The sequence below is a fragment of the Cnephaeus nilssonii genome (genome assembly GCF_951640355.1).
Source record: "Cnephaeus nilssonii genome assembly, chromosome: 6".
Lineage (NCBI taxonomy): Eukaryota > Metazoa > Chordata > Mammalia > Chiroptera > Vespertilionidae > Cnephaeus > Cnephaeus nilssonii.
This window is the reverse complement of record NC_137077.1, coordinates 6,342,094-6,364,240: the sequence shown is the minus strand read 5'-3', so window position 1 is coordinate 6,364,240 and position 22,147 is coordinate 6,342,094. Positions and strand designations below refer to the sequence as shown.

At 58.6% G+C, this 22,147-nt stretch overlaps 1 protein-coding gene across 4 annotated transcripts in view; it reads right to left on the bottom strand.

The window, feature by feature from the left end:
* Nucleotides 1-22,147, bottom strand: part of PLA2G6 (phospholipase A2 group VI) — a 44,500-nt gene that overhangs the window by 4,561 nt on the left and 17,792 nt on the right. For 2 of the 4 annotated variants that reach the window (XM_079773863.1, XM_079773865.1), the window contains exons 3-12: nt 19,535-19,750; nt 18,066-18,249; nt 15,712-15,899; nt 13,347-13,443; nt 12,054-12,236; nt 8,838-8,946; nt 7,654-7,806; nt 5,958-6,036; nt 1,701-1,864; nt 70-220 (exon numbers count right to left, since the gene is read on the bottom strand). In XM_079773863.1, the coding sequence (XP_079629989.1) occupies nt 70-220; nt 1,701-1,864; nt 5,958-6,036; nt 7,654-7,806; nt 8,838-8,946; nt 12,054-12,236; nt 13,347-13,443; nt 15,712-15,899; nt 18,066-18,249; nt 19,535-19,750 (1,524 nt within the window). Of the gene's footprint in view, nt 1-69; nt 221-1,700; nt 1,865-5,957; nt 6,037-6,901; nt 6,957-7,430; nt 7,481-7,653; nt 7,807-8,837; nt 8,947-12,053; nt 12,237-13,346; nt 13,444-15,711; nt 15,900-18,065; nt 18,250-19,534; nt 19,751-22,147 lie in introns of all 4 variants that reach the window. The other 2 variants (XM_079773862.1, XM_079773864.1) reach the window with 2 other exon arrangements.

The following is a 22,147-nucleotide window of genomic DNA, read 5'->3' as shown; positions in this document are numbered from 1 at the left end:
TCAGACCAGGGCAGGGAGCCTCTGGCCCAGCACAGCCGGCCACAGCCCAGGCCCGCTGCGCAAGCTCACTTGGGCTTCTTGATGTCTGTCATCTTGGTGTGCTCGCCAAACTCCCGCTTCAGGAACTCCTCCAGGGGCCCCGACTCGTAGGGCCGTGAGCCCCGGAATACCTCGTCCTTCATGCGGAAGTACACGCCACGCATGTAGACCATGGACTTGCCTAGGAACACACGGGTCGGAGGGGGAGGCACGCCTGAGCGCAGGCGCTGGGGAAGCCAGCGGTGCGGCAGCCACAGGTGAGGGCAGCTCCGCCCAGGCCCGACCAAGCCGGGCTCCGGCCTCCTCTGCACCCCCCTCCCAGGCAGATGTCCCCTTGAGCAGCCCAAGCTCTGCACTTGACTTCCTGTTCACAATTTCGCATTATTTCCCCGGAAGAAGGGCCCTGGAAGTGTATGAGCTTTTAAATCTGGATCTACTCTGCGTGTCGCGGGAAATAAGAACCAGCCCTGCCGAAACCGGTCTGGCTCAGTGGATAGAGCGTCGGCCTGTGGACGGAAAGGTCCCAGGTTCGATTCTGGTCAAGGGCATGTACCTTGGTTGCGGGCACATCCCCAGTAGGGGTTGTGCAGGAGGCAGCTGATCGATGTCTCTCTATCATCGATGTTTCTGGCTCTCTATCCCTCTCTCTTCCTCTCTGTGAAAAATCAATAAAATAAATTAAAAAAAAAAAAAAAAGAACCAGCCCTGTCCTCAGAGCCTCCAACGACAGGGTCAAAGGGCAGGCTGCACCTCACAGGAGGTGAGGTGAGGTGTCCACATGCCTCACCGGCCGGGGTGGGCAAGCAGGGGCTGTGGAGGGGGTTCTGCCCGTGACCCCTTCCGCAGCCCCCAGGAGTCTGAAGACCCTGGACAGGGGCCCGTGTCCTCTGAAGGGGGCAGAGCCCCTGCCTGGGGGAGAGGCTAGGCTTTCTCCCTCCCCACCCGATGTCCCCGGTGGAGGCAGGCCCTGAGATGGCTGCTCTCGGGTGGAAGGCAGGGACTGAAGAGCAGAGAGGGACGTGGGACCTGGAGCCAGGAGCCAGCGGGCGGGGCGCACAGATGGAGGCCCGGCCTGACCCTCTCTGGTCCTCAGTTGTAACCTCAGTTTCCCCAGTTGGAACCTCACATGGCTACGGTGACCATCACAAACACGATGTGAAGTCCCAGGCAGTAAACTGTTGGGATGCCAAAACCTGGCAACGTGCCAGCTGATGACCCTCCTCTCCCAGAGCCCGGGGGCACTGCTCCCGGCCACCTCCTGGCCCAGGTCCCTCACACCGTGGCTGCCGGGCCGTGGCCTCCTTCCTCGGTGAACACCCATCAGACTGGGGCTCCCCGGTGGGGCGTGTGTCTGACTCGGGCCCATGTCCCCAGCACCTCGCACAGGCCTGGCCTGATGCCCAGTGCAGAAGGGTCCTCTCCTGGTGCTCAGATCTGGAGAGTGCGGACTCCGACTGGACCGGGCAGGGGGCACAGTCAGGGAGGCCGAGGCCGAGGGCACTGCCTGCCTGGAGGGGGGACGCTGCTCTGAGAGGCTCCCCACAGGCAGCAGGACCCCACAGCCCGGACAGCCCCGTGAAGGAGATACCAGTCCAGACGGGGCCGGCCAGTTTGCAGGTCCAGACCCCAGCCGCCCGGCCCGCCCTGCAGGGAGCGCTCACTGTGCAGAATGGCCAGGGCCAGGATGCCTCCGGTGCTGGTCCCAGCCACCCAGTCAAAGAGGTCCTTGGTGGCGACGCCCGAGGCCTTCTCGATGGCGATGAGGAGCTGGATGATGACCAGGCCTTTCACGCCCCCTCCGTCCAGGCAGAGCAGGTTGTCGTGGCTGCGGCGGGGACGGCAGTGGGAGAGAAGAGGGCTCATCACCGCCAGCACTTTACCTCCCGCACTCAAGCCGTGAGCCAGGGCACCGATGGCCACAGGATGGGCACGTGAGACCAAGTCGGGCCACGCTCGGGGCTTCTGAAGCTTTCGGGGGTGGGGGGGGGTGTCAAAAAAGGAATAAATATGTGTTTCAGGAGGTGAAAAGTACAACAGAGAAAACAGAGGGTAAGGGGCAGCTGGGGCAGCTGGGGCACCTGGTCTGTCCCCACCCCGGACAGGAGCTCCGTGAGGACAGCCGCTTGGTTTTGTCAGGCCTGGGCTCCCCCTCCCCCCTGCCTGAGTCAAGCCTGTGACTTAAACGAGGCCGGGGAGGGCTGGGCAGGAACGGGGGGCAGAGGAGGGTCAGGGCGCTCCGCCCAGGTGGGAGCAGCAGGGGAGGAGCGGGAGAAAGGGCTGTGTGTGCCAGGACCTGGGAGGGGCTTTGCCAGCACGAGCTCACATAAATGCCCCATCCCTTTCCAGGCGGGCACTCCCTGTGGCCTGTGCGGGACTGAAGGAATGAAGGAATGGAGCTCAGGCACACGCACGGGTGGTCACAGATGCTGGCTCCATCTGGACCAGGTCTGCTGACTCCGAGTGGCCGCTCTCCGCACGCCCTAACATGTCTCCCCAGTCCTGCGTGCCGGGCCCGGCCCCGGGGGGAGGCCTCCTCCCTCCTGCCTCCTCATCTCCCAGCTCCGGCTACATGTCACTGCGGAGAGGGGCCTGCGCTGCCGTCAGGGCCCGGCCCAGCCTGCCTGTGCCGCCACGTCCTTGTGCTGAGCACTTCGCCCCCATCGGCACCACGTCTTGTTCATTGCTGACCGTCTTTCTCCCCCTGGACTGGAGGCTTCTGAGGGCAGGGCGGGCTCCAGTGCGCACAGCAGGTGTCCACAATAGACAGCTGGTGAGCGAAGGCGGCCTGTGCGCCTGCCTGTGTGGCCCCGCGGCCTTTCCTGGGCCAGCGGCCAGCCCCGAAGCAAGCCCAGTGGGTGGCAGGGGAGGCCGCTGTCGCCAGGGAGCCTCCAGGGCCTGACCAAAGGGACAAGCATGCAAGAGACCCTCCTGAGGATGCGGGGCCGAGTGTGGCTCCCAGACCCGCCTGAAAAGGTGCCCACAGGGGGTCCTGACTGCACCTGATGCCCGGGTGCAGAAGGGTCCTCTCCTGGGGCCTTCAGATCTGGAGAGTATGGGCTCCGACTGGACCAGGCAGGGGGTCACAGTCAGGGAGGCCGAGGGCATTGCCTGCCTGGGCGGAGGCGGGGGAGGGTAGGGGGGGTAACGCTGCTCTGGGGGGCTCCCTACAGGCAGGCAGTACCCCACAGCCCGGACAGCTCCATGAAGGAGATACCAGTCAAGACGAGGCCGGCCAGAGTTAGCAGGTCCAGACCCCAGCCCCATCTCCAGGAAAGCTGCAGGGGGCACAGCAGGAGGGAAGGACCAGAACTCTGATAGGCAGACACACCCCCAGGCCACGAATTACAAGGTGGCCAAAGGAACCAGCAGGACAGCCAAGGGGAAGGCACCCTCAGGCGCGGAGCAGCACACCACACGGTGCGGCCGCCTGGCCCTGGGAGTGGGCTGTGTGTGCTCACGGGCTTTCCCTGGCCCTGCCGGGGCTGGCACTGGGCACGGCCAGGAGGGAGCCTGCAGCGGAAGGAAGCACACGGACTAGGAAGACCTGGCCTGTCTCCGCTCTGACACTCGCTCCATGTGACCTTGACAAAGTCACTTAACCTCTCAGAGACTCAGGTTCTGCAGTTACTAACACGTCCCTAGGAGGCTGCTGGGCCCTAGGAGGCTGCTAATCCCTAGAAGGGTGCTGGTCCCTAGGAGGGTGCTGGTCCCTAGGAGGGTGCTAATCCCTAGGAGGATGCTGGTCCCTAGGAGGCTGCTAATCCCTAGGAGGGTGCTGGTCCCTAGGAGGATGCTAATCCCTAGGAGGCTGCTGGTCCCTAGGAGGCTGCTAATCCCTAGGAGGATGCTGGTCCCTAGGAGGGTGCTGGTCCCTAGGAGACTGCTGGTCCCTAGGAGGGTGCTGGTCCCTAGGAGGCTGCTGGTCCCTAGGAGGCTGCTAATCCCTAGGAGGGTGCTAATCCCTAGGAGGCTGCTGGTCCCTAGGAGGGTGCTGGTCCCTAGGAGGGTGCTGGTCCCTAGGAGGCTGCTAATCCCTAGGAGGATGCTGGTCCCTAGGAGGCTGCTAATCCCTAGGAGGATGCTGGTCCCTAGGAGGGTGCTGGTCCCTAGGAGGATGCTGGTCCCTAGGAGGATGCTAATCCCTAGGAGGGTGCTGGTCCCTAGGAGGCTGCTAATCCCTAGGAGGCTGCTGGTCCCTAGGAGGCTGCTAATCCCTAGGAGGCTGCTGGTCCCTAGGAGGGTGCTAATCCCTAGGAGAATGCTGGTCCCTAGGAGGGTGCTGGTCCCTAGGAGGATGCTGGTCCCTAGGAGGATGCTAATCCCTAGGAGGATGCTGGTCCCTAGGAGGCTGCTAATCCCTAGGAGGCTGCTGGTCCCTAGGAGGGTGCTGGTCCCTAGGAAGGTGCTGGTCCCTAGGAGGCTGCTGGTCCCTAGGAGGGTGCTGGTCCCTAGGAGACTGCTGGTCCCTAGGAGGGTGCTGGTCCCTAGGAGGCTGCTGGTCCCTAGGAGGCTGCTAATCCCTAGGAGGGTGCTAATCCCTAGGAGGCTGCTGGTCCCTAGGAGGCTGCTGGTCCCTAGGAGGCTGCTAATCCCTAGGAGGGTGCTGGTCCCTAGGAGGCTGCTGGTCCCTAGGAGGCTGCTGGTCCCTAGGAGGCTGCTGGTCCCTAGGAGGCTGCTAATCCCTAGGAGGGTGCTGGTCCCTAGGAGGCTGCTGGTCCCTAGGAGGGTGCTGGTCCCTAGGAGGCTGCTGGTCCCTAGGAGGGTGCTGGTCCCTAGGAGGGTGCTGGTCCCTAGGAGGATTATGGTCCCTAGGAGGCTGCTAATCCCTCGAGGGTGCTAATCCCTAGGAGACTGCTGGTCCCAAGGAAGGCTGCTAGAACAGGAACATTGACAGTAATCTATAATAATAAAAGGATAATGTGAAAATTGACAGAATGGCCAAACAGTGGAATGACCATCTGGACTACCACGCTATGACACCCACTGGCGCCAGCCAGGCCAGCCAAGGCGGGTGGGATGCAATTGGTCGGGGCCCAGCCTTCACCCATGATCGCCCTTCAGAGGCAGGCCCAGGCCACCGACCAGCGGGCTGCAGCAGGTAGCCTGGGCCTCCCTCTGCAGGGGCGATCCATCACAGAGTCCTGGCTGGGTGGGCCGGGCTACCTCTTTGGGGTGATCCATCGTGGAGCCCCGGCTGGGTGGGTAGGGCGTACCTCTTGGGGGCGATCCATCACAGAGCCCCGTGATGGATCGCTCCACAGAGGGAGGCCCAGGCTCCCTAGCCGGTGGTGCTGTGGTGGGTGGGTGCGGCCTCCCTCTGCGGGGCAATCGATCACGGGCTCCCAGACTGTGAGAGGGCACAGGCCGGGCTGAGGGACCCCCACCCCCAGAGCACGAATTTCCTGCACTGGGCCTCTGGTAGAGAATAAGCCAGCTCTATTACTAAGGGAGGGTGGAGAGAGCAGCCGCTGGGAACCATGTCATCCTGCTGACCTGATGTGCTGCTGGGCACTGATTCTGGGCCCTAGGGACTGTCATCCAGGGCATGGCAGGGCTTCTTCTCTTGGTGCCCATCACCCAGGCCCGCCTCCTGCAATGGGCCTGGGTGCACAGCAGGTGCTCAGGAGGCAGGGTAAGGAGTGGGTGCAATCTGAGGGAAGCAGGCCCTGGTCTCTGCAGAGAGGACCTGCACCTGCCCCCACACCCGTGACAGGTCTCAAGGAAGGGACAGGACTGCAGCCCCTCGATCATGTGACCCAGAGCCTGCACGGCCACTGGCGAAGGAGCAGACCCAGGCTCTCTAAACACTCGGCCTCCTCGCTGTGAACTAGAGAGGACCGAGCTGCCTCACAGGACCGTGGGCAGACTAGACACAAGCCCCAAGCGCACATGTGCCCCCCCTTTCCCTCCTCACTCACGTCCGCTTCTCGTCCCGCATGGAGCTCAGGATGAAGGTGGGCTTCCGGGCCCGGGAGATGTGCACCAGGTCCTGCAGCTCTGCAGGGCAGAGGGCTGGGTGGGCAGAGGCCGGGCAGGTGCCAGCCCTCCCCCCAATGGGTCCAGGAGCAAAGCTGTACCCTCACCCCACCATCCCCAGCAGGAGCATCTGCCTGCTGCCCTGGGAAGGGCTCTGTGTCCCAGAAAACAGCTCAGCCAAAGCCCGCAGGCCCCTGGGAGCCCCCAACCTGCCGGCCGGTGCCTGGATGCTGCTCGATGTCCTCCCCGCAGGGCTGCGAGGCACAGGCGCCCCGGGTGTGTCCTGTGCTTCGCAGTCCAGAGCGTGCTTCCTCACACACCCGGCTGGGCTGCTGACTCCCACCATCACCAGAACCGTTGTCCCAACTCGCAGACCAGGCTCCCAGGCTACGTGACCCGTCCACGGTCAGAGCCAAAAGGACGTTCCCTGGATTTAACTCCATGCATGGCGGGAGAGACCCGAACCACTCTTCAGACGGATCCCTCTGAAAACTTCCTCAGCGGCCTCTCAACTTGGATGTGCCCGTCCACTCAGTCCTTGTGTCCCCCGTGCCCACCCCGTGCCTGAGCTGCCCTCCTGACCAGCAGCTGGGCCCCAGGTGCCTGGCCCCGCAGTGTCAGGCCATCCGGGCCCTCCACACCGCTGAGCATGGAGTCTAGAAGCAGCAAAGCAGGAAGCAGCCAGCAGGCGGCGGCCCCCTGCAGCAGGGCAGGTGGCCAGAGTGGGCAGGATGAGCGGGAGACTGTCCAGGAGAGCGGGGGACAGAGGGCCAGGCAGGGAGGGCAGCAGGGTGCACGTGTCAGCATGCAGCTGAGAAGAAGAGGGAACTCGGCTACAGCTAACTCGGGACATGGCGCGCTCGGCCCCTCTAGGCCAGGGCATTACCCATCTGCCGCTGCGCCCAGGCCCACCATCCAGCCTGGCTTGGGTGACTGCCTGCCTGTGAATTGAGAGATGGAGGTGGGAGCAGGTTCTGGAGGGGGGTGTGCAGGGGGAGGGGAGAGTGGACCAGAGGACTGACTGAGCTCCAGGCTTGGCTGGGCTCTCCTGGCTGGAGTTGCTGGTCTGCTTCCCCAACAGCAAAAAAAAAGGCCGGCTCACCAAGGATGGTTTCTGACGGCCCTGTTCAGGGGACCCCCTTCCCAAACCATCTAGGGCCCTGGGGGCTACTCTCAGAAGACCCAGAGGCTCCTGGGGGCCTCTCCACAGGCACCAGGGAGGCCGGGGGCAGATGCTGGTTGCTTTTCATGATCGAAGCCTGTGGGTCACTGAAAGGGCCAGCGGGGGGCATCCAGGCCTCAGGCCCCACAGCCACTCCCTGCGCAGCCCGAGGGTCAGGGGCTCTGGACCCCAAACAGAACTCCTCACTCCGCCCTGAGCTCCCAGGGGACGCAGAGGCCATGAAAGCACCCACCTCATGGGTGCCAGGCATGCCCAGACCTGAGACTCGTGTCCAGGGCATCCCTGCAGGAAGAATGGACTGTGAGACGTTAGCCAGGGACCCGTGGCCTCTGGGCTCTGTGAGCTGCTGGCTTCTATGCTGGGGCCCTTCTCTCAGGAGCTCTGATCTGAGAGCCTGGGAACCCGCTGGAGAGGAGGGAGCATAGTGGGGGGAAGGGGGAGGGGGAGGGGCCTACCTAGGTTGTTTAAGCTGATCGGTGGGGGCTGAGATCTCTCCGGGCAGAAGGAATGCTGTGCTGCTGAGGAGCCCAGCTCCGTGGGGGCCCCTGGGAAGTGGTGGTCGGCCCCTATGATTCTCAGCAGAGTTAAGACTGCCTTCCTGGTGCCAGCTGGGGACAGTGTGGGGAGGGGGAATCGCACAGGATCAGAAATGATGTCATCATGCAGGTGAGAGCCCTCCCTTCCACGCACGCCCCCCCCCCTCCCGCCTACCAGGCCTGGGTACGTGGGGGACGACCCCACCCCGACAAGGCATGTGGACTCTAGCCTGTTACATCCCAAGCAGCTTCCGGAGGCCGGGAAGGTGCAGGGTGGACTGTGGAAAATGGAAGGAGCAGGTCGGTGTGGCCCTGCCTGAGTATTTGGGGGACTCCCCCTTTTCCCTTCGACTCCAGTCAAGAGAGTAGAACTCCCACCTCCATATTCAGCAATTCTCAAAACTGCTGAGTGGAGAGTCCTTCAGAGCTCGAAAGGGACTGGCCAGCCAGCCAGCGGCATCTACGCCCATCTAATGCATGGGATGACTAGAAAGGATGCCACAAGAGGCAGTGCACACATGCATACACGCATGCACACACACTGGTGGGTACACACCCACGGCAACCTCCACAGCCCCTGGACACCTCCAGAGGGGGCTCCAGGCTGCTGGTGAGGAGCACCTGCTCTTTCCAGCCCTGAAGCCAAGGCTCACCAAGCGAGCGTGCGGTGCAAGCAGCGTGCTTGAGCACGGGACATGCACACACTTGTGTAGTGTAATGCGTGCAGGGTGCCTGAGCACAGGACATGCACACATTTGCGTAGTGTAATGCGTGCAGGGTGCCTGAGCACAGGACACGCATGCACATGTGTAGTGGTTCCATCAGAGAATTCTCGAAGACTGAGGAAGAGGACTGCTGCTGCCTGTCCCACCCCCTGAACCCTGGCACCCTGAGGTGGGATGGGGCTGCACAGGAGGGGACACTGGCTTGGCAAGCCCCTTGTGGGCTCCATCTACTGGTCGGGGCCCCATCTCAGCCTCCCAGGTCCTCCTAGAAACCCTGCACAGGGAGCAACGGGGGTGCTGGGCCCTAGTTGGACCTCCCTCCTCCCCAGTCCCGCACCCCACCCCTGCCCAAAGCTGGACCGGGTGATGAGCACATACCTTTGCTGATCTTGGAGGCTATGTGGGTAGGAGTCTCCCCACAGTCATTTGGGGTGTCCACCTCTGCCCCAAACACAATGAGGGCCTTGATCATCTCCACGTTGCCTCTCTGTTGGGGATGGAGCGGGGGTTGGAGGAAAGAGCCAACAGCTCAAGGAAACAAAAGAAAAAGGAGCCCAGCCTCCCACGCTGCTCAATTCGGGAGCCCCTCCTCGGCACGGGAGAGACACTGGGCCCTTTTTCTTTAAATCCTCACCCAAGGATATTTTTCCATTGACTTTTAGAGAGAGAGAGAGAAAAAATCAATTGGAGAGAGTCACATTGATAGGTTGCCTCCCATACATGCCCTGACTCGGGCCGGGAATCAAGCCTGCAACCGAGGTATGTACCCTTGACCAGGAATCAAACCCGTGTCCCTCTGGTCTTCGGGTTGACGCTCTAACCACTGAGCAACTGGCCAGGGCAACACTGGGACCTTTGACCTCCTGCCCCATTGACCTGGAATTCCAAAGTCTACAATCTGAAGGCTGGTGCCCTGACAGCAGGCTTAGCATCCCCAGGCTACGGCTTCAAAACCCAGGCAGAAGCTGGAAGTGCCTCACTGGCCTCCAGCCCCACCGCTCCTTCTCACAGGAAGCAATGCCTCTATGACCCCCAACCCAGGAGCCATGGGGACACTGAAGGGTTAGCTACTGAGTGCTTTCAGGAGGAGCAGGAGAGGGTGAGCAAGGAAAGGGAAGGCTGTCTTGCTGGTCCGGGCCAGGATGCCAGTGCCGAGGGGCACCCAAGCACGTGTCCTCCCTGATGGCAGCCTTCAGTGCCGCCTGCTGCACACGGCGCTGTGCAGTGGCCATCTGGAGGCTGGGCGGGTGGGGCATGGCTTGGTTTCCCAGGGCAGCCGAAGGCTGGCTGCCAGGCCAAAGCTCTGGTCTTATTACCGCCCTCGTCTTGGAGCCTGATTTCCTGGTCTAGAGAGTGAAGAGGTGTGTCTAGAATGCAGTTGTCCCAACAGCTGCTCACGTGCCATTAGGATTTGGGGGGCACAGGTAAATATGTGTGCTTTAAACACGAGTTACGGAGTTCTCTTCTGGTTACCTTTCACTTGTGGCACTGGCTTAACCACTGATGGCAGTGATACAACATTTCCTTCCAAATAGCTTCCAGGGACTGGAAAAGCAAACCAAGTCGAAGAAGTGATCAAGTCCATCACTGTAAAGTGGTCCATGAACGGGCCCCAAACGTGAAGATGGTGCTGCCGGAACTGCAGCCCGGGAAGCCATGAAGCCGTGCTCAGAGTAAGGTTTGTGGGCCCGGGCATGCGGGAGGCCCTTTAGGGGGTTTGGGAGGTGGAGGTTAAGACTGTTCTCATGAAAATACCAAGATGTCTGCCTTTGCACCGATGGTGTAAAGCAATGGCAGGTGAAGTGCTGGTGCCCTGGCACTAAGCCAGGCAGTGGCATCAGACCAAGAGTCATCGAGGCTCTCCTCCCTGCCACGCGCTCCCGGTAAGAATAAGCTCGGCAACAGGCCTGGTGTGTGAAGTGCGGGGAGGCGGCTGCGGAGGGCCCCCCGCGGCCGGCCTGTCGGAAGCTGCCCCTGGGGCGCCGTGTCGGGAGCATCCACGGTTCTCTGTGAGGATGACTGCCTGTCCTTCCCAGCCACACGCCTCTGCGAGGCCAGGCTCTCTTCGCATTCTTCAGCGTGTCCCACCACACACCGCCACAGGGCGAACGTGGCAGAGGATACGAGAATCGTGTCTCCTCTGAAGCCAGGCAGTAAAAAGATTCAAAAAATGTAAGACAGCGCCATCTCCTCTCAGTCAATTATATTTTGTGGGTTTTTCCTCCCATAAAAATATCATTTATGTTAGTATGTGATGGTAAATTATGGTTATTTTTAATGAATTAATGAGTATTTTGAAAATTTCTTATTTTTAATTTCTAAGATGGTAACCATAGACAGATAAAATTCATATGAGAACATCTTTGGGCCCTAGCTGGTTTGGCTCAGTGAAGGGAGCATTGGCCTTCGGACTGAAGGGTCCCGTGTTCGATTCCGATCAAGGGCAGGTACCTCAATTGCAAGCTCCCAGCTCTGGTCAGGGGCATGCGGGAGGCAACCAACCCATGTGTCTCTCTCACATCAGTGTTTCTCTCTGTCTCTCACTCTCCTTTCCACTCTCTCTAAAAATCAATGGAAAAAAATATCCTCGGGCGAGGATTAAAAAACCCCACATCTTTGGGATCCTCGATTATTTTTAAGAGTATGAAAGGACCAAATAGACCAAGATGTTCAAGGACTGCTGAACCGGATCATCCTAAGGGCCCACTCAGGACTAAAAATGCCCAGGGTTTTATTTATAACCTCAGCCTCTTGAGCAACGCTGCTCTATAATCATGACCTTTGGTATAAAACAGGATGTCTTTGAATTTGTCCTAAATCGACTTTTTTAGAGCCTCCCAGTCTCTCACTCTGAGACTTAGAAACAGACTTCTGTGCATGTGGTGTTGCTACAGTTACACACACACCACATACACAGATGTGTCTACAACACAGTAACATTCCCTGCCCTCATGCAATATGCTCATCCGTAGCCGTCTAACCAGACTGCGCGGCCTTTAAGGGCAGGAACTATGCTCTATAAGAAACCAACAAGCGTGACCAACACCAACCGCCTGCCGCCCAGGAGCTTAGAGTCCACCCGGGATGTAAGAACAATACACAGCCGGCCGGCGCGGCTCAGCGGTTGGGCATCGACCTATCAACCAGGAGGTCAGGGTTCGATTCCCAGTCAGAGCACATGCTGGGGTTGCAGGCTCGATCCCCAGTGTGAGGCATGCAGGAGGCAGCCGATGAGTGGTTCTCTCATCATTGATATTTCTCTCTCTCTCACTCTCCGCTCCGCTCTGAAGTCAATACAAATTTTAAAAGAGAACCATACGCAGACAGATGTGGCTCCCTAGTAACGGAGGACTGACTCCTGAGGACTCACTCCGCGCCAGGTCCCGGGTGTCATTCAGACAGTCAGTCCTCAGAGCCACCAAGTGCTCCCATTCACCCCTCTCGACAGCTCTGAGGTGGGGCTGCACCTACAGTTCCCAGGCGAGCACACGGGGCTGACAGAGGCCCCAGTCAGCAGCCAGAGCGGCACCCTCCCCGCAGAGCCAGGCGTCAGGTTGGGAGCGCGGGAGCGAGGGTGCCCGGGCGCAGGCTCACCGCCATGGCCAGGTGCAGCGGCGTGTTGCCGTGCTCCCCGCGGGCGTTGGCGTTGGCCCCGTACGTCAGCAGCACCATGGCGCAGTCGAAGCGGTTGCGCATCACTGACACGTGCAGAGCCGTGTTGCCCGCGGAGCTGGTGTTGTTCACATCGCAGCCTCGTTTCAGCAGCATGCGGGCCATCTGCGGAGACAGGGTCCGGGCCCGCGTCAGCAGCCGTGGCCGGCGGCACCTGGCACTGCCACTCCCGCCCTCAGAGGCCTGCAGGTGCGGGGCCTCTGGAAAGCTGCACAACAGACGGGCCCAGCTGGCCGGCCTCAGTTCCGGGGGTGGCTCTAGACCGTGGCTCCATCAGCACCCCAAGAACGAGGGGTCAAAAAGCCGAAGATGTGCCAACTGTTCTACTAGGCGTTCGAGTCCTTCCCTGGAGCTCACAGGGCCTGTGCCCCCTGCAGAAGTTCTGGGCCCTGCCCCAGAACAGCCCCACTCTGTCACCCTCCCTGGACCCTGCAAAGGTGGGCTCCCTCCTCGGGACGTGGCCACACACACCATTGCTCACCCCGCAGCCCCGAGGAGCCTGGGCCGTGGGGAGGAGCCTGGACTTCGAAGCCCAATAGGCTTGAGCAGCCCCGCTCACCCCAGTTATCTGAGCTTGGGTGGTCACTGCACCCCTCTGCACCTCAGCTTTCTCTTGTTGTAAGACGCAAGTCCCTACCTCACAGAGCGTGGTAACGACCAATGACAAACGTACACGGAAGCCCCTGGCTTGGTGGCTAGCTCCTGGCATGAAGACAGGACCCTGAAAGTGTGGACCTCCTCCCTCCCGGCCCGTCGCAGCCAGGAGCGGCCATGGCCTCGGGCCACCCAGTGCCCTGCCGAGCGGTGCTTCCCGGAGATGAGACCAGAGACCCCCTCCTCCCAGGGGGACAGAGTGTGGCCTAGGGAGAGGCCTCAGAGGAGAGGCCGCGGGAGCCAGCGGCAGCCACGCCAACAACCTCGACCTTCTGTTTATGAGGCACTTGACAATTTATAAGGATTTTTCTCCCGCGATACCTTGCTGACGTCACACCTCCAGAGGCAGGACATGGGGCCTCCAGTGCAGACAGGAGAAAGCCGCAGAGGGACAGTCACCGTGCCAGTGAGCACTGGAGCAACGCCAGGATGTCATCTCCTTGGTCCTCTCTGCCTGGGCGCCCACCGCGAGATCAACCTCCCAAGTGCCATCCTCAGGGTCCCCGCAGGAACCAGGCTCAGGGAACTGGCCCTGCCCACCTCTCCCCCAGAGCAACCTACCTCTGCTTTCTTGGCCCAGTGGAGGGGGCTGGCTCCATAGCGTGGGTCTTTGCTATGGACCTGGCTGCTGTCCATGCTGATGATCATTTCAGCACACCTGGGGAGAGAGGAGCCTGAGACAGTGAGGAAGGCCGGGGGAAGCCTGGTGCCAGAAGAGGTCACGGGGGCTTCATCTGCTGGTTAGGGAGAGTTTCTGCAAGTAAAGTTGCAACAAAACCAACCAGCGTGAATACCATGGAATATCTAGGGTATCATGAGCCCTTCCAGGCACAGCTCAAGCCCCTTCCTCCAGGAAGCCTTCCCTGATAACTCCAATCAGCCATGATCACTCTCACTGGTGTTGGCTTTAGGGTCAGTCAGGCTTGAGGACAAGCCCCAGCTTCCCCACTGGTGACCTCTGGAAGGAGACTGAGTCCACCGGCCACATGGAAACCGTTCTTACAGGACTGGGCAGGAGTGAGAGGAGACAGGATATCTCAGCACCTGGTTCTGTGCCTGGCACACAGCACTGCTCCCCCATCCCTGACCCCCCACTGTTAGTCTCCTGCAGTGACTGCACCCTGCAGGAAGCAGCAGGCAGGGTGGGTAAGAGCCCAGCGGCTCTCCACCCCTAGGTTTATAGCTAAAGGAACTGAACTCAGGGGCTCGAACAGTATGTTTACTGCGGCCCTATTCACAGCAGCCAAAAGGTGGAAGCAACGCAGGTGTCCACCGACAGATGAATGGAAAGCAAGTGTGTCTGTCCGACGGAGCACTATCCTGCCTGAAAGTGGAAGGAGATTCGGGTCCTGACCCTTGAAGATGTTCTCTAAGTGAAACCAGGGCCCGGGAAGGCCAGCACACACCAGAGGGGCTCCTGGGTGGGAGCTGGGATGAACCACCCTCAGGAACGCCACCGCCTGTGGTTCTCAGGGCGCAGCTGCGCGGCCACCACGCGGCAGCGGAGGGTGTCCCCACGGGGCCCGAGGAGCATGGCTGTGGGCACACCCAGGGCACGAGACGACGGGCGTCATCCTGCAGGCAATGGTCCTCTTTGATCTGAGCGGCCCACAGGGAGGCCTGGGTGTGGCCGAGAGGGAACGCGGCTGAAGGTTATCTGAGGAGGCAGCCACCTGGACACCAGGGTTCTGAAGGGACATGGACGGAGCAGGTGACCGGAGCCTGCAGGAGCAGGGCCACCGTGCCAGCCCTCAGGTGCAGGCGAGCCCGACCATCGCTGGATCCATTCGGGTCGCAACCTGACTCCTGGGGGTGAGAGCGCTGGTACTGCCTCCAGCCCCTTGGTCAAGTCTTTCTTCAAGTTCTAGCTCGTGGCTGTGCTCAGGAGAATAAGGGAAAGGAGGGTTTGTCCGAGTGTGGGCCAGACCTTCAAGGGGAGGGCAATGCCCAGGGGGCCAGCCAGGTGCCCAGAGGAAGGGGAACCCTGAGGAAGGCCTAGAGTGCCTGTCCCCCAGCCTGAGCGTGGCCCGTCATGCGCCCTTTTCCCGCTGCCTGCCTGGCACTCAGCACTGGGAGGTCCTGGGTGACTTCTGTCTCCTGTCCCGGGGCTGTTCTCTTATCCATCTTTGTAGGGCACAGTCCTGCTTGGGGCCTGGGTCTGAGGGACTGACCGACTCATTCATTCATTCATTCATCCATTCATTCATTCATTCATTCTAGATATTGTACCTGCTAGGGAATATTTTGAGATAGTCATCTCTTTTATCCATGCCCCGCCTCACCCCCTCCACACACACACACACACACACACACACACACACACACAACCCCCACGTGAGAAGAATTTCCTGAGACCAGGGCTCCCAGGTCGGGGAGAAGGGAAGAAATGAGAATGTTCTAGAGCTCCCTGAGACACGGGCTGGGACCTGTGACGCCACCGTGCCATCCACCCGGAGGGACGGATGCTTCTAGGCAGATGGGCCCTGGGCCACCCTGACAACCATGCCTGGGCCTTGAGTCGGCCCCAGAAGCCGTGAGCACTGCAGCAAGGGGGGTTCAGATGAGGCTGGTCAGCTTGGGGGGAAGAGGACCCAGGCCGTGGGCCCCTCCGAGTCTTGGGGCTGCATGAGATTCTAGCACTGGACCACCCCTGGGGAAGCTGGAAAGGGGACCCCCAGAAAAGATCAGAGGTGTATCTCTAGTTTGGCAAAGGGAGGTTCACGGTCAGACATTAAGGTGCATTAGAGGGCAATGTTATGTTTCATTCTTTGCACAGTGGGGTTTGTGGGCTGAGATTCACCACTACACATTGGTTCGTGCCAGGCCAGCCCTGGGCGCCAGAATCTGATGCGCATCTCAGGAGGGAGGTGAGGCCCAGCACCACGAGGCGGGGGTGGGGAGGGGGTGGGGGGAAGGGAGGGCTTACCCCTTCTGGGAGAACTTCATGGCCGTGTGGATGGGGTAGCCGCGGGGCCCCATGACGTTGCAGCGAGCGTTGCACAGCAGCAGCACGTGGACCATCTCCGGCTTCCCCATCTGGCAGGCCAGGTGCAGCGGGGTCAGGCCCTGGTTGTTCGCCTGGTTCAGGCCGGCCGACGCGCTCTTCCCTAGGAGCTGCCAGCACAACAGCGGCGTGGGCTGCAGCCCGACACGGAGGAGCCCCTGCGCGTCCCTCCCCGCGCACCCGCTGCGTCTCCCTGGGGACGAGGGTGAGGGAAGCTGGACTTCAGGAGAACATGTCGAAGAACTGAGAGAGAAGCAGCAGAGAAGGGGGCCTTGGAGGGGAACGGGAGCTGACTGAACCTGGGGTGTGGGTCTGGCATGCCTGTGGCATGGATGCCAATTTCCGAATAAAAAAACTGAAAATGTGGTCATATCTAGGGATGGGCACTGGGTCTGAGAGGGAGGGGCAGTGTTTCTAGCTTTTCTGTCCTGCTTGCATTTTTTTTTTGCTGTGTGCGGATATTTTTCAATTTAAAAAAAATCAGTATTGCCCGGCCGGTGTGGCTCACTGGTTGAGCGTTGACCTATGAACCAGGAGGTCACAGTTCCATTCCCGGTCGGGGCACAAGCCCGAGCGATCCCCAGTGTGGGGTGTGCAGGAAGCAGCCCATCAATGATTCTCTCTCATCAATGATGTTTCTGTCTCTCTCTCCCCCTCTCCCTTCTCTCTGAAATCAATAAAAACATATTCTAAAAATATCAGGTCCGAGCAGGTTTGGCTCAGTGGATAAAGCGTCGGCCTGCGAACTGAAAGGTCCCAGTTCGATTCTGGTCAAGGGCATATGCCCGGGTTGTGGGCTCGATCCCCAGTGGGGGGCCTGCAGGAGGCAACTGATCCATGATTCTCTCTCATCATGGATGTTTCTATCTCTCTCTCCCTCTCCCTTCCTCTCTGAAATCAACAAAAATATATTTAAACAAATATCAGTATTAAAAGGCACTCCGGGAGGCTTTTATTTCCTCCTTGGGCTGAATGCTGTCCCTCTGAGGTTAATTATGATCCTGTGTGCCCGGATGACCAGCTGGGCATATCAGCAGCCTGGGGACTCGGCAGGATGGCCCGCCTAGAGGGCCAGCCCTGCCACTCACAGCCCAGTGGCCCTCCCTGGGCAAACTTGAAAGTCACCAACCCTGTTTCTTTAGCAAGGAGTGGGGGCATGACCCTTCCGCACTGAGGGTATTCTGAGAATTCGCTAGAACACACACAACACCCAGCACAGGGCAGGCAGCAGATGAGCACGTGATAAAGGACAGGTACAGCTGCGCGTGACCGCTGGTAAGAGTACCCTGCCCCTGCCCCGAGGCAGGACATGTGTGGCCCCGTGCTGGGCACACAGCAGTTCTTGGTGAGGGTGGATGCCACAGTGGTGTGCAATTCCCTCCCCGAGAGCACTAATCATTAGGGATGGATCCACATTTTCTGGAATAATGTAGTTCCATTCTGATGCCAAGGCAGAGACAAGGATATAATCTTCAGAAGAATCTCCTAATCCTAGGCAATAAAATACTGCCCACTAGTCTGTCTTCTCTGCCTTATATCTGAAGTAGCCTCTCAATTACGTCACTGGATCTACTCGCTCAGAATTTTTATTTTTATCTCTCTGCGCAGCTCATGGAAAATTCAACGGGAATGCCTCTGGCGCAAATGCCTGGAGGAGCCCGATGGAATTTAGTTGTGTTTGTTTTGAATTCCTGTAAAAAGTTAAGCTCGGGCCCTGGCGGGCGTGCCCAGTGGTCAGAGAGGCAGCCCGTCAGGGCAGGGTCTCGGGTTCGGTTCCCTGTCAAGGGCACGTACCTGGGTTGCAGGCTCAATCCCCAGCCTCCCTAGGGGCACACGCAGGAGGCAACCAATCGATGTTTCTCTCTCACATCGATATTTCTCTCCCCCTTCCTCCCTTCCACTCTCTTTAAAAATCAATGGAAAAAATATCCTCGGGTGAGGATTAACATCAACAACAAAGTTTGGGTCCCCCAGGACCACGAGTGCCTCCGCGTAGGGGTCCGGCTCTCCGGAGGCGCTCGGGAGCTGCTGAACTAAACCCACCGGCTGGACTGCCAGTGGAGTCTGCCTGCTGGGTTGGAGGGCTTCCCCAGATTGTCAGAGCAAGGAGGCGAAGGCCGGGTCTCCTTGACAAGCGAAGGAGGGAAGAGTGGATGGAGCTCGGGCCTTAAGGACCACAGAGGGACCGGGAGAGGTCCAGCGTGACATCTGAGTGCAAGGACCCAAAGACAGCTGAGGGCACAGCGCCTGGTCACCCTGTCCCCGCCGCTGCTCACCTGCAGCACCTGGGAATTGTTACCCTGGACGGCGTAGTGGAAGGCGGTCTCCCCGTTGTTGTCGGTGACGTCCACCTGGGCATGGCAGTACTGCACCAGCTCCACCAGGATCTCCGCATCCCCCTTGCGGCAGGCCAGGTGCAGCGGTGTGCAGCCCTCCTTACTCTCCGTGCTGTTGGCACAGCTGTGGGGGGGGGGGGGGTGGGCAGGCAGGTGAGTGGACGTGGCACGAGGTGGGCAGGGCACTGAGAAACCCAGTGCAGAAGAGGGAAGCGGGCTAGGCGCTCAGGAGCACTCAGGCCACGCTCCAGCTGGCCGGTTCAAACGCAGGCTCAGTCACGACTTACTTGTATCTCATGGGACTTGTATCGTTTTTAGTGCAGTTGCACACCTGTGTAGGAGATGTGCCCAGGCCACACCAGCCTGCAGTGGGCAGTGGGGTGGCACAGAAAGGGCTGCAGGCCTGGGCCAGGTGGCTCAGTCGGTTGCAATGTCGTCCTGTACATAAAATGCCCCAGTCGGGGTGGGTATAGGAGGCAACAGATAGATGCCCTCCCCCCTCCAATAAACATATCCTCTGGTGAAGATTTTTTTTAAAAGGGACGCTTACCCGGGGTACTTATATGCATATATGGACACAGACAATAGAGTGATGAAGGCCTGGGAGGGGTGGGCGCGGGGTGGAGGGGGTCAATGGGAAAGAGCCAAACATACAAAGGGGACAGCTGTAATACTTCCAACAATAAAGGAAGAAAACATTAAAAAAAATTTTAAATTAAATAAATAAATAAAAAGGGCCGCAGAAGACAGAAATCTCACTAACGATGGGCAATTCCCTTAACCTCCTGGGCTTCAATAGCTTTATTTACAAAAAGTAACATCAGTCCCTGCCGTGCCTGCCCTAGGAAACGGCCCGGCTTGCGAGATTGAACACCATGATGGTCAAGAACAGGCCTGTCACCTGGCCAGGGCAGCCAGGAGCTGTGAGCTGAGCCAAGGCGGTGTGGCCACCTCAGGACAGGACTGTGACCGTGACACACATCTGGCTGAGTGGGTGTGGGTCAGCGGTCCAGCTCCGGGAGGGGCAGCCACCAGACCCGTGGAAGGAGCCACCAGGACCTGAAGCCCCCGCAGCGCCTCCAGCTGAGCGACCTGCACAGGCCACATAACCTCCCACTGGATGACAACGCCTCCTGGGGGGTTGGGGAAGTTCAAGTTCATGGCGGGTATAAAACAGCCACCATGGGTCTGCACCCGGTAGATGCTCCAGAAATGTCACGTTTCCCCTCTGACTGTAGCCAGCACCTCTAGGCTCTAACCCAGAGGCAACGCTGCCCTTTTAAGTCAAAGGTTCTGGGCAACCTTTGAGTTTACGGAGAACGGAGGCAGGATGGAGATTCCCTGAGGCCCCATCTGCCACACATCCCAAGGGTCCAGCCCTGCTGCCCGCCCGGCAAGGCCCCGCCCACCTGATGATGCGGCTGTGATGGAAGCACTCTCGGATGCCCAGCTCCACCGCCAGGTGGGCCACCGACCAGCTGGGGTGGCTGCGGATGAGGTCGGTCAGCTGCTGCAGGACCTCCACCTGCAGGATGTGGGCGGAGCTCTCATAGAAGGGCGGCAGCAGGGAGGAATACTGCTGGAAGGTCACCAGGGCCTCGGCCTCCGTCTCCAGCTGGAAGAGTCTGCGGAGCCAGGACCGAGGAGGGAGACAGAAATGAGCCGGAGGATGCCCGGCCCACCCGCCTCGGGAATCAGGAGCTGTGGGTCCTCACCATCAGGACACTGGCTGCCTCCCGGTGCACACTGACCCGCTGCAGCCGGACTCTGCCGACCCCACACACCCCTAAATGGAGTTGGGACTTTATTTTATTTGAAAATATTTCCTTCTCTCTCTTTTTTTAAGTACCATCATGTGGTGCTTTTTAGATTTTATTTTACCCGCTTTCTAATTTGACTGTCACGTCTGACAGCCCCAGCCTCCACGCCCAGCCCCTCCCACACCGTGGGAAGTCAACATGTTGTTTAACCCAAATGTCCAGCAATAGAATGTTATATAAATCGTGTGCATCTATGTGGTGGAACGTTACGCAGCCGAGAAAGTCAGATATTTAAAGAACAGGGAAAAGTCACTTTATAATGTTAAATTTAAAAGCAGGATACAAATTTTGTATGATACGTGATATAAACTGTATTTAAAAGACTGAAAGGAAATGTCAGAATGTGTGTGATAGCATAACAACTTAAACGTTCTTCTTTATCCATTTCTGTACAATGAGTTGAAATTATTTTTACAATCAGGAAAAATGTTTTGTTCATTAAAAAGAATATACACTGAGTGGCCAGATTATTATGATCTCTGAACGCATAATAATCTGGCCACTCAGTGTATATCCTATATAATAAAAGGCTAATATGCAAATTGTCCCCTCGACCAGGAGTTCGACCAGCAGGCAGGCCGGCCAACCGCCCATGTCCCCTCCCCCTGGCCAGGCTGGCTGGACCATGCACGAATTCATGCACCGGGCCTCTAATACACACACACACACACACACACACACACACATACACTCACACACACATACACACTGAGTGGGAAGATTATTATGCGTTCAGAGATCATAATAATCTGGCCACTCAGTGTGTGTATATATATGTCACCTGAGGACATGCTTAGAGAGAGGAAGGCGGGCGGGGCCGGGGGGCGGAGAGAAACATGGATCAGTTCTTTTCCCTGGGCTCCTGTCTGGGGATCAAACCCACAACCCAGGCATGTGCCCTGACCTGGAATTGATTGAACCAGTGACCTTTTGGAATGCAGGGCGACCGAGGCTAAAGCAACTGAGCCACTCCAGCTGGGGAAAATTTTGTTCATTTTTAAAGAGTAGAGTTTGAATCCCAGGTCTGCTGTTATCCTAAAATAAGTCCGTTCCTCTCTGAGCCCTCTCAGAAACGAGACTAATTGCACCTGCCCCACCTACCTCACCGAGGTGCTGTGAGGATCAGCCGAGACAGTAACGTAAAAACACTTTAACAGCTGAAGTAATTACCGTCCATGACGGTGGCTTGAAGTTCTGACCAGGGCTGTCAGCACACCAGGTGTTTCCCACACACCTGCACAAGCCCCGCAGCCAGCCAGGGCCCAGCCGGGGTGGAGCCAGAGAGGGGGCTCGGCAGCGCCAGCTCTTCTTTCCCAGGGAGAGCGATCGCTTAGCAAATACCTACTGACAGCTGACCTGTGCTCGACCCTGTCCTAAATGGAGGGTAAATGAGGGAACAAAACAGACAACAGCCCTGCCCTGCCAGAGCCCCCATTCTCATGGGGGAGGTCAACAGAATGAGCAAGGTGAAATCAAAATAAGGAAGTATGAGAAACAGACTGTGTGGTAAAAAGTGCCATAGGCCGGTGTGGTTCAGTGGTTGAGTGCTGACCTATGAACCAAGAGGTCACGGGTTCGATTCCCAGTCAGGGCACATGCCTGGGTTGTGTGCTCCATCCCCAGTGTGGGGTGTGCAGGAGGCAGCCAATCAATGATTCTCTCATCATTGATGTTTCTATCCCTCTCTCCCTCTCCCTTCCTATATATTCTCTGAAAGCAATATATATATATATGTATATGTATTTATGTGTGTGTGTGTGTGTGTGTGTGTGTGTGTGTGTATTTTTTTTAAGTGCTATAGAAAAACAAAGTAGGAAAGGGGGGTATGGAAAGGCCACTCCTCATTCTCCGTGGCTGGTTTTCGCTTCATCTCACCAACCTCTCAATGTTGGAGTGCTCCACGTCAAATTCTGCTGTGGTGTCAGGTATAATGACAACTGGGATTGGTCACTGGGTTTGGCATTACTGAGGCACGAGTGACCTTGACAAGAGTGTGGGAACCAAAGCCTCACTAGCATGGGTTTAAGAACGAATGGGATGTGAGGAGCTGGAGACAGACAATGTGGCGTTTTCCACAGATGGTGCAACTAAAGGCTCCTAACGGGCAAATGTAATCGGCTCTTCAATGCTGGCAGAGATGGCCCAAAAGAAAATGGGGTCTCTCTGAGGACTTCCACTTCCGTTAGTAGCAGAGGTAATGTG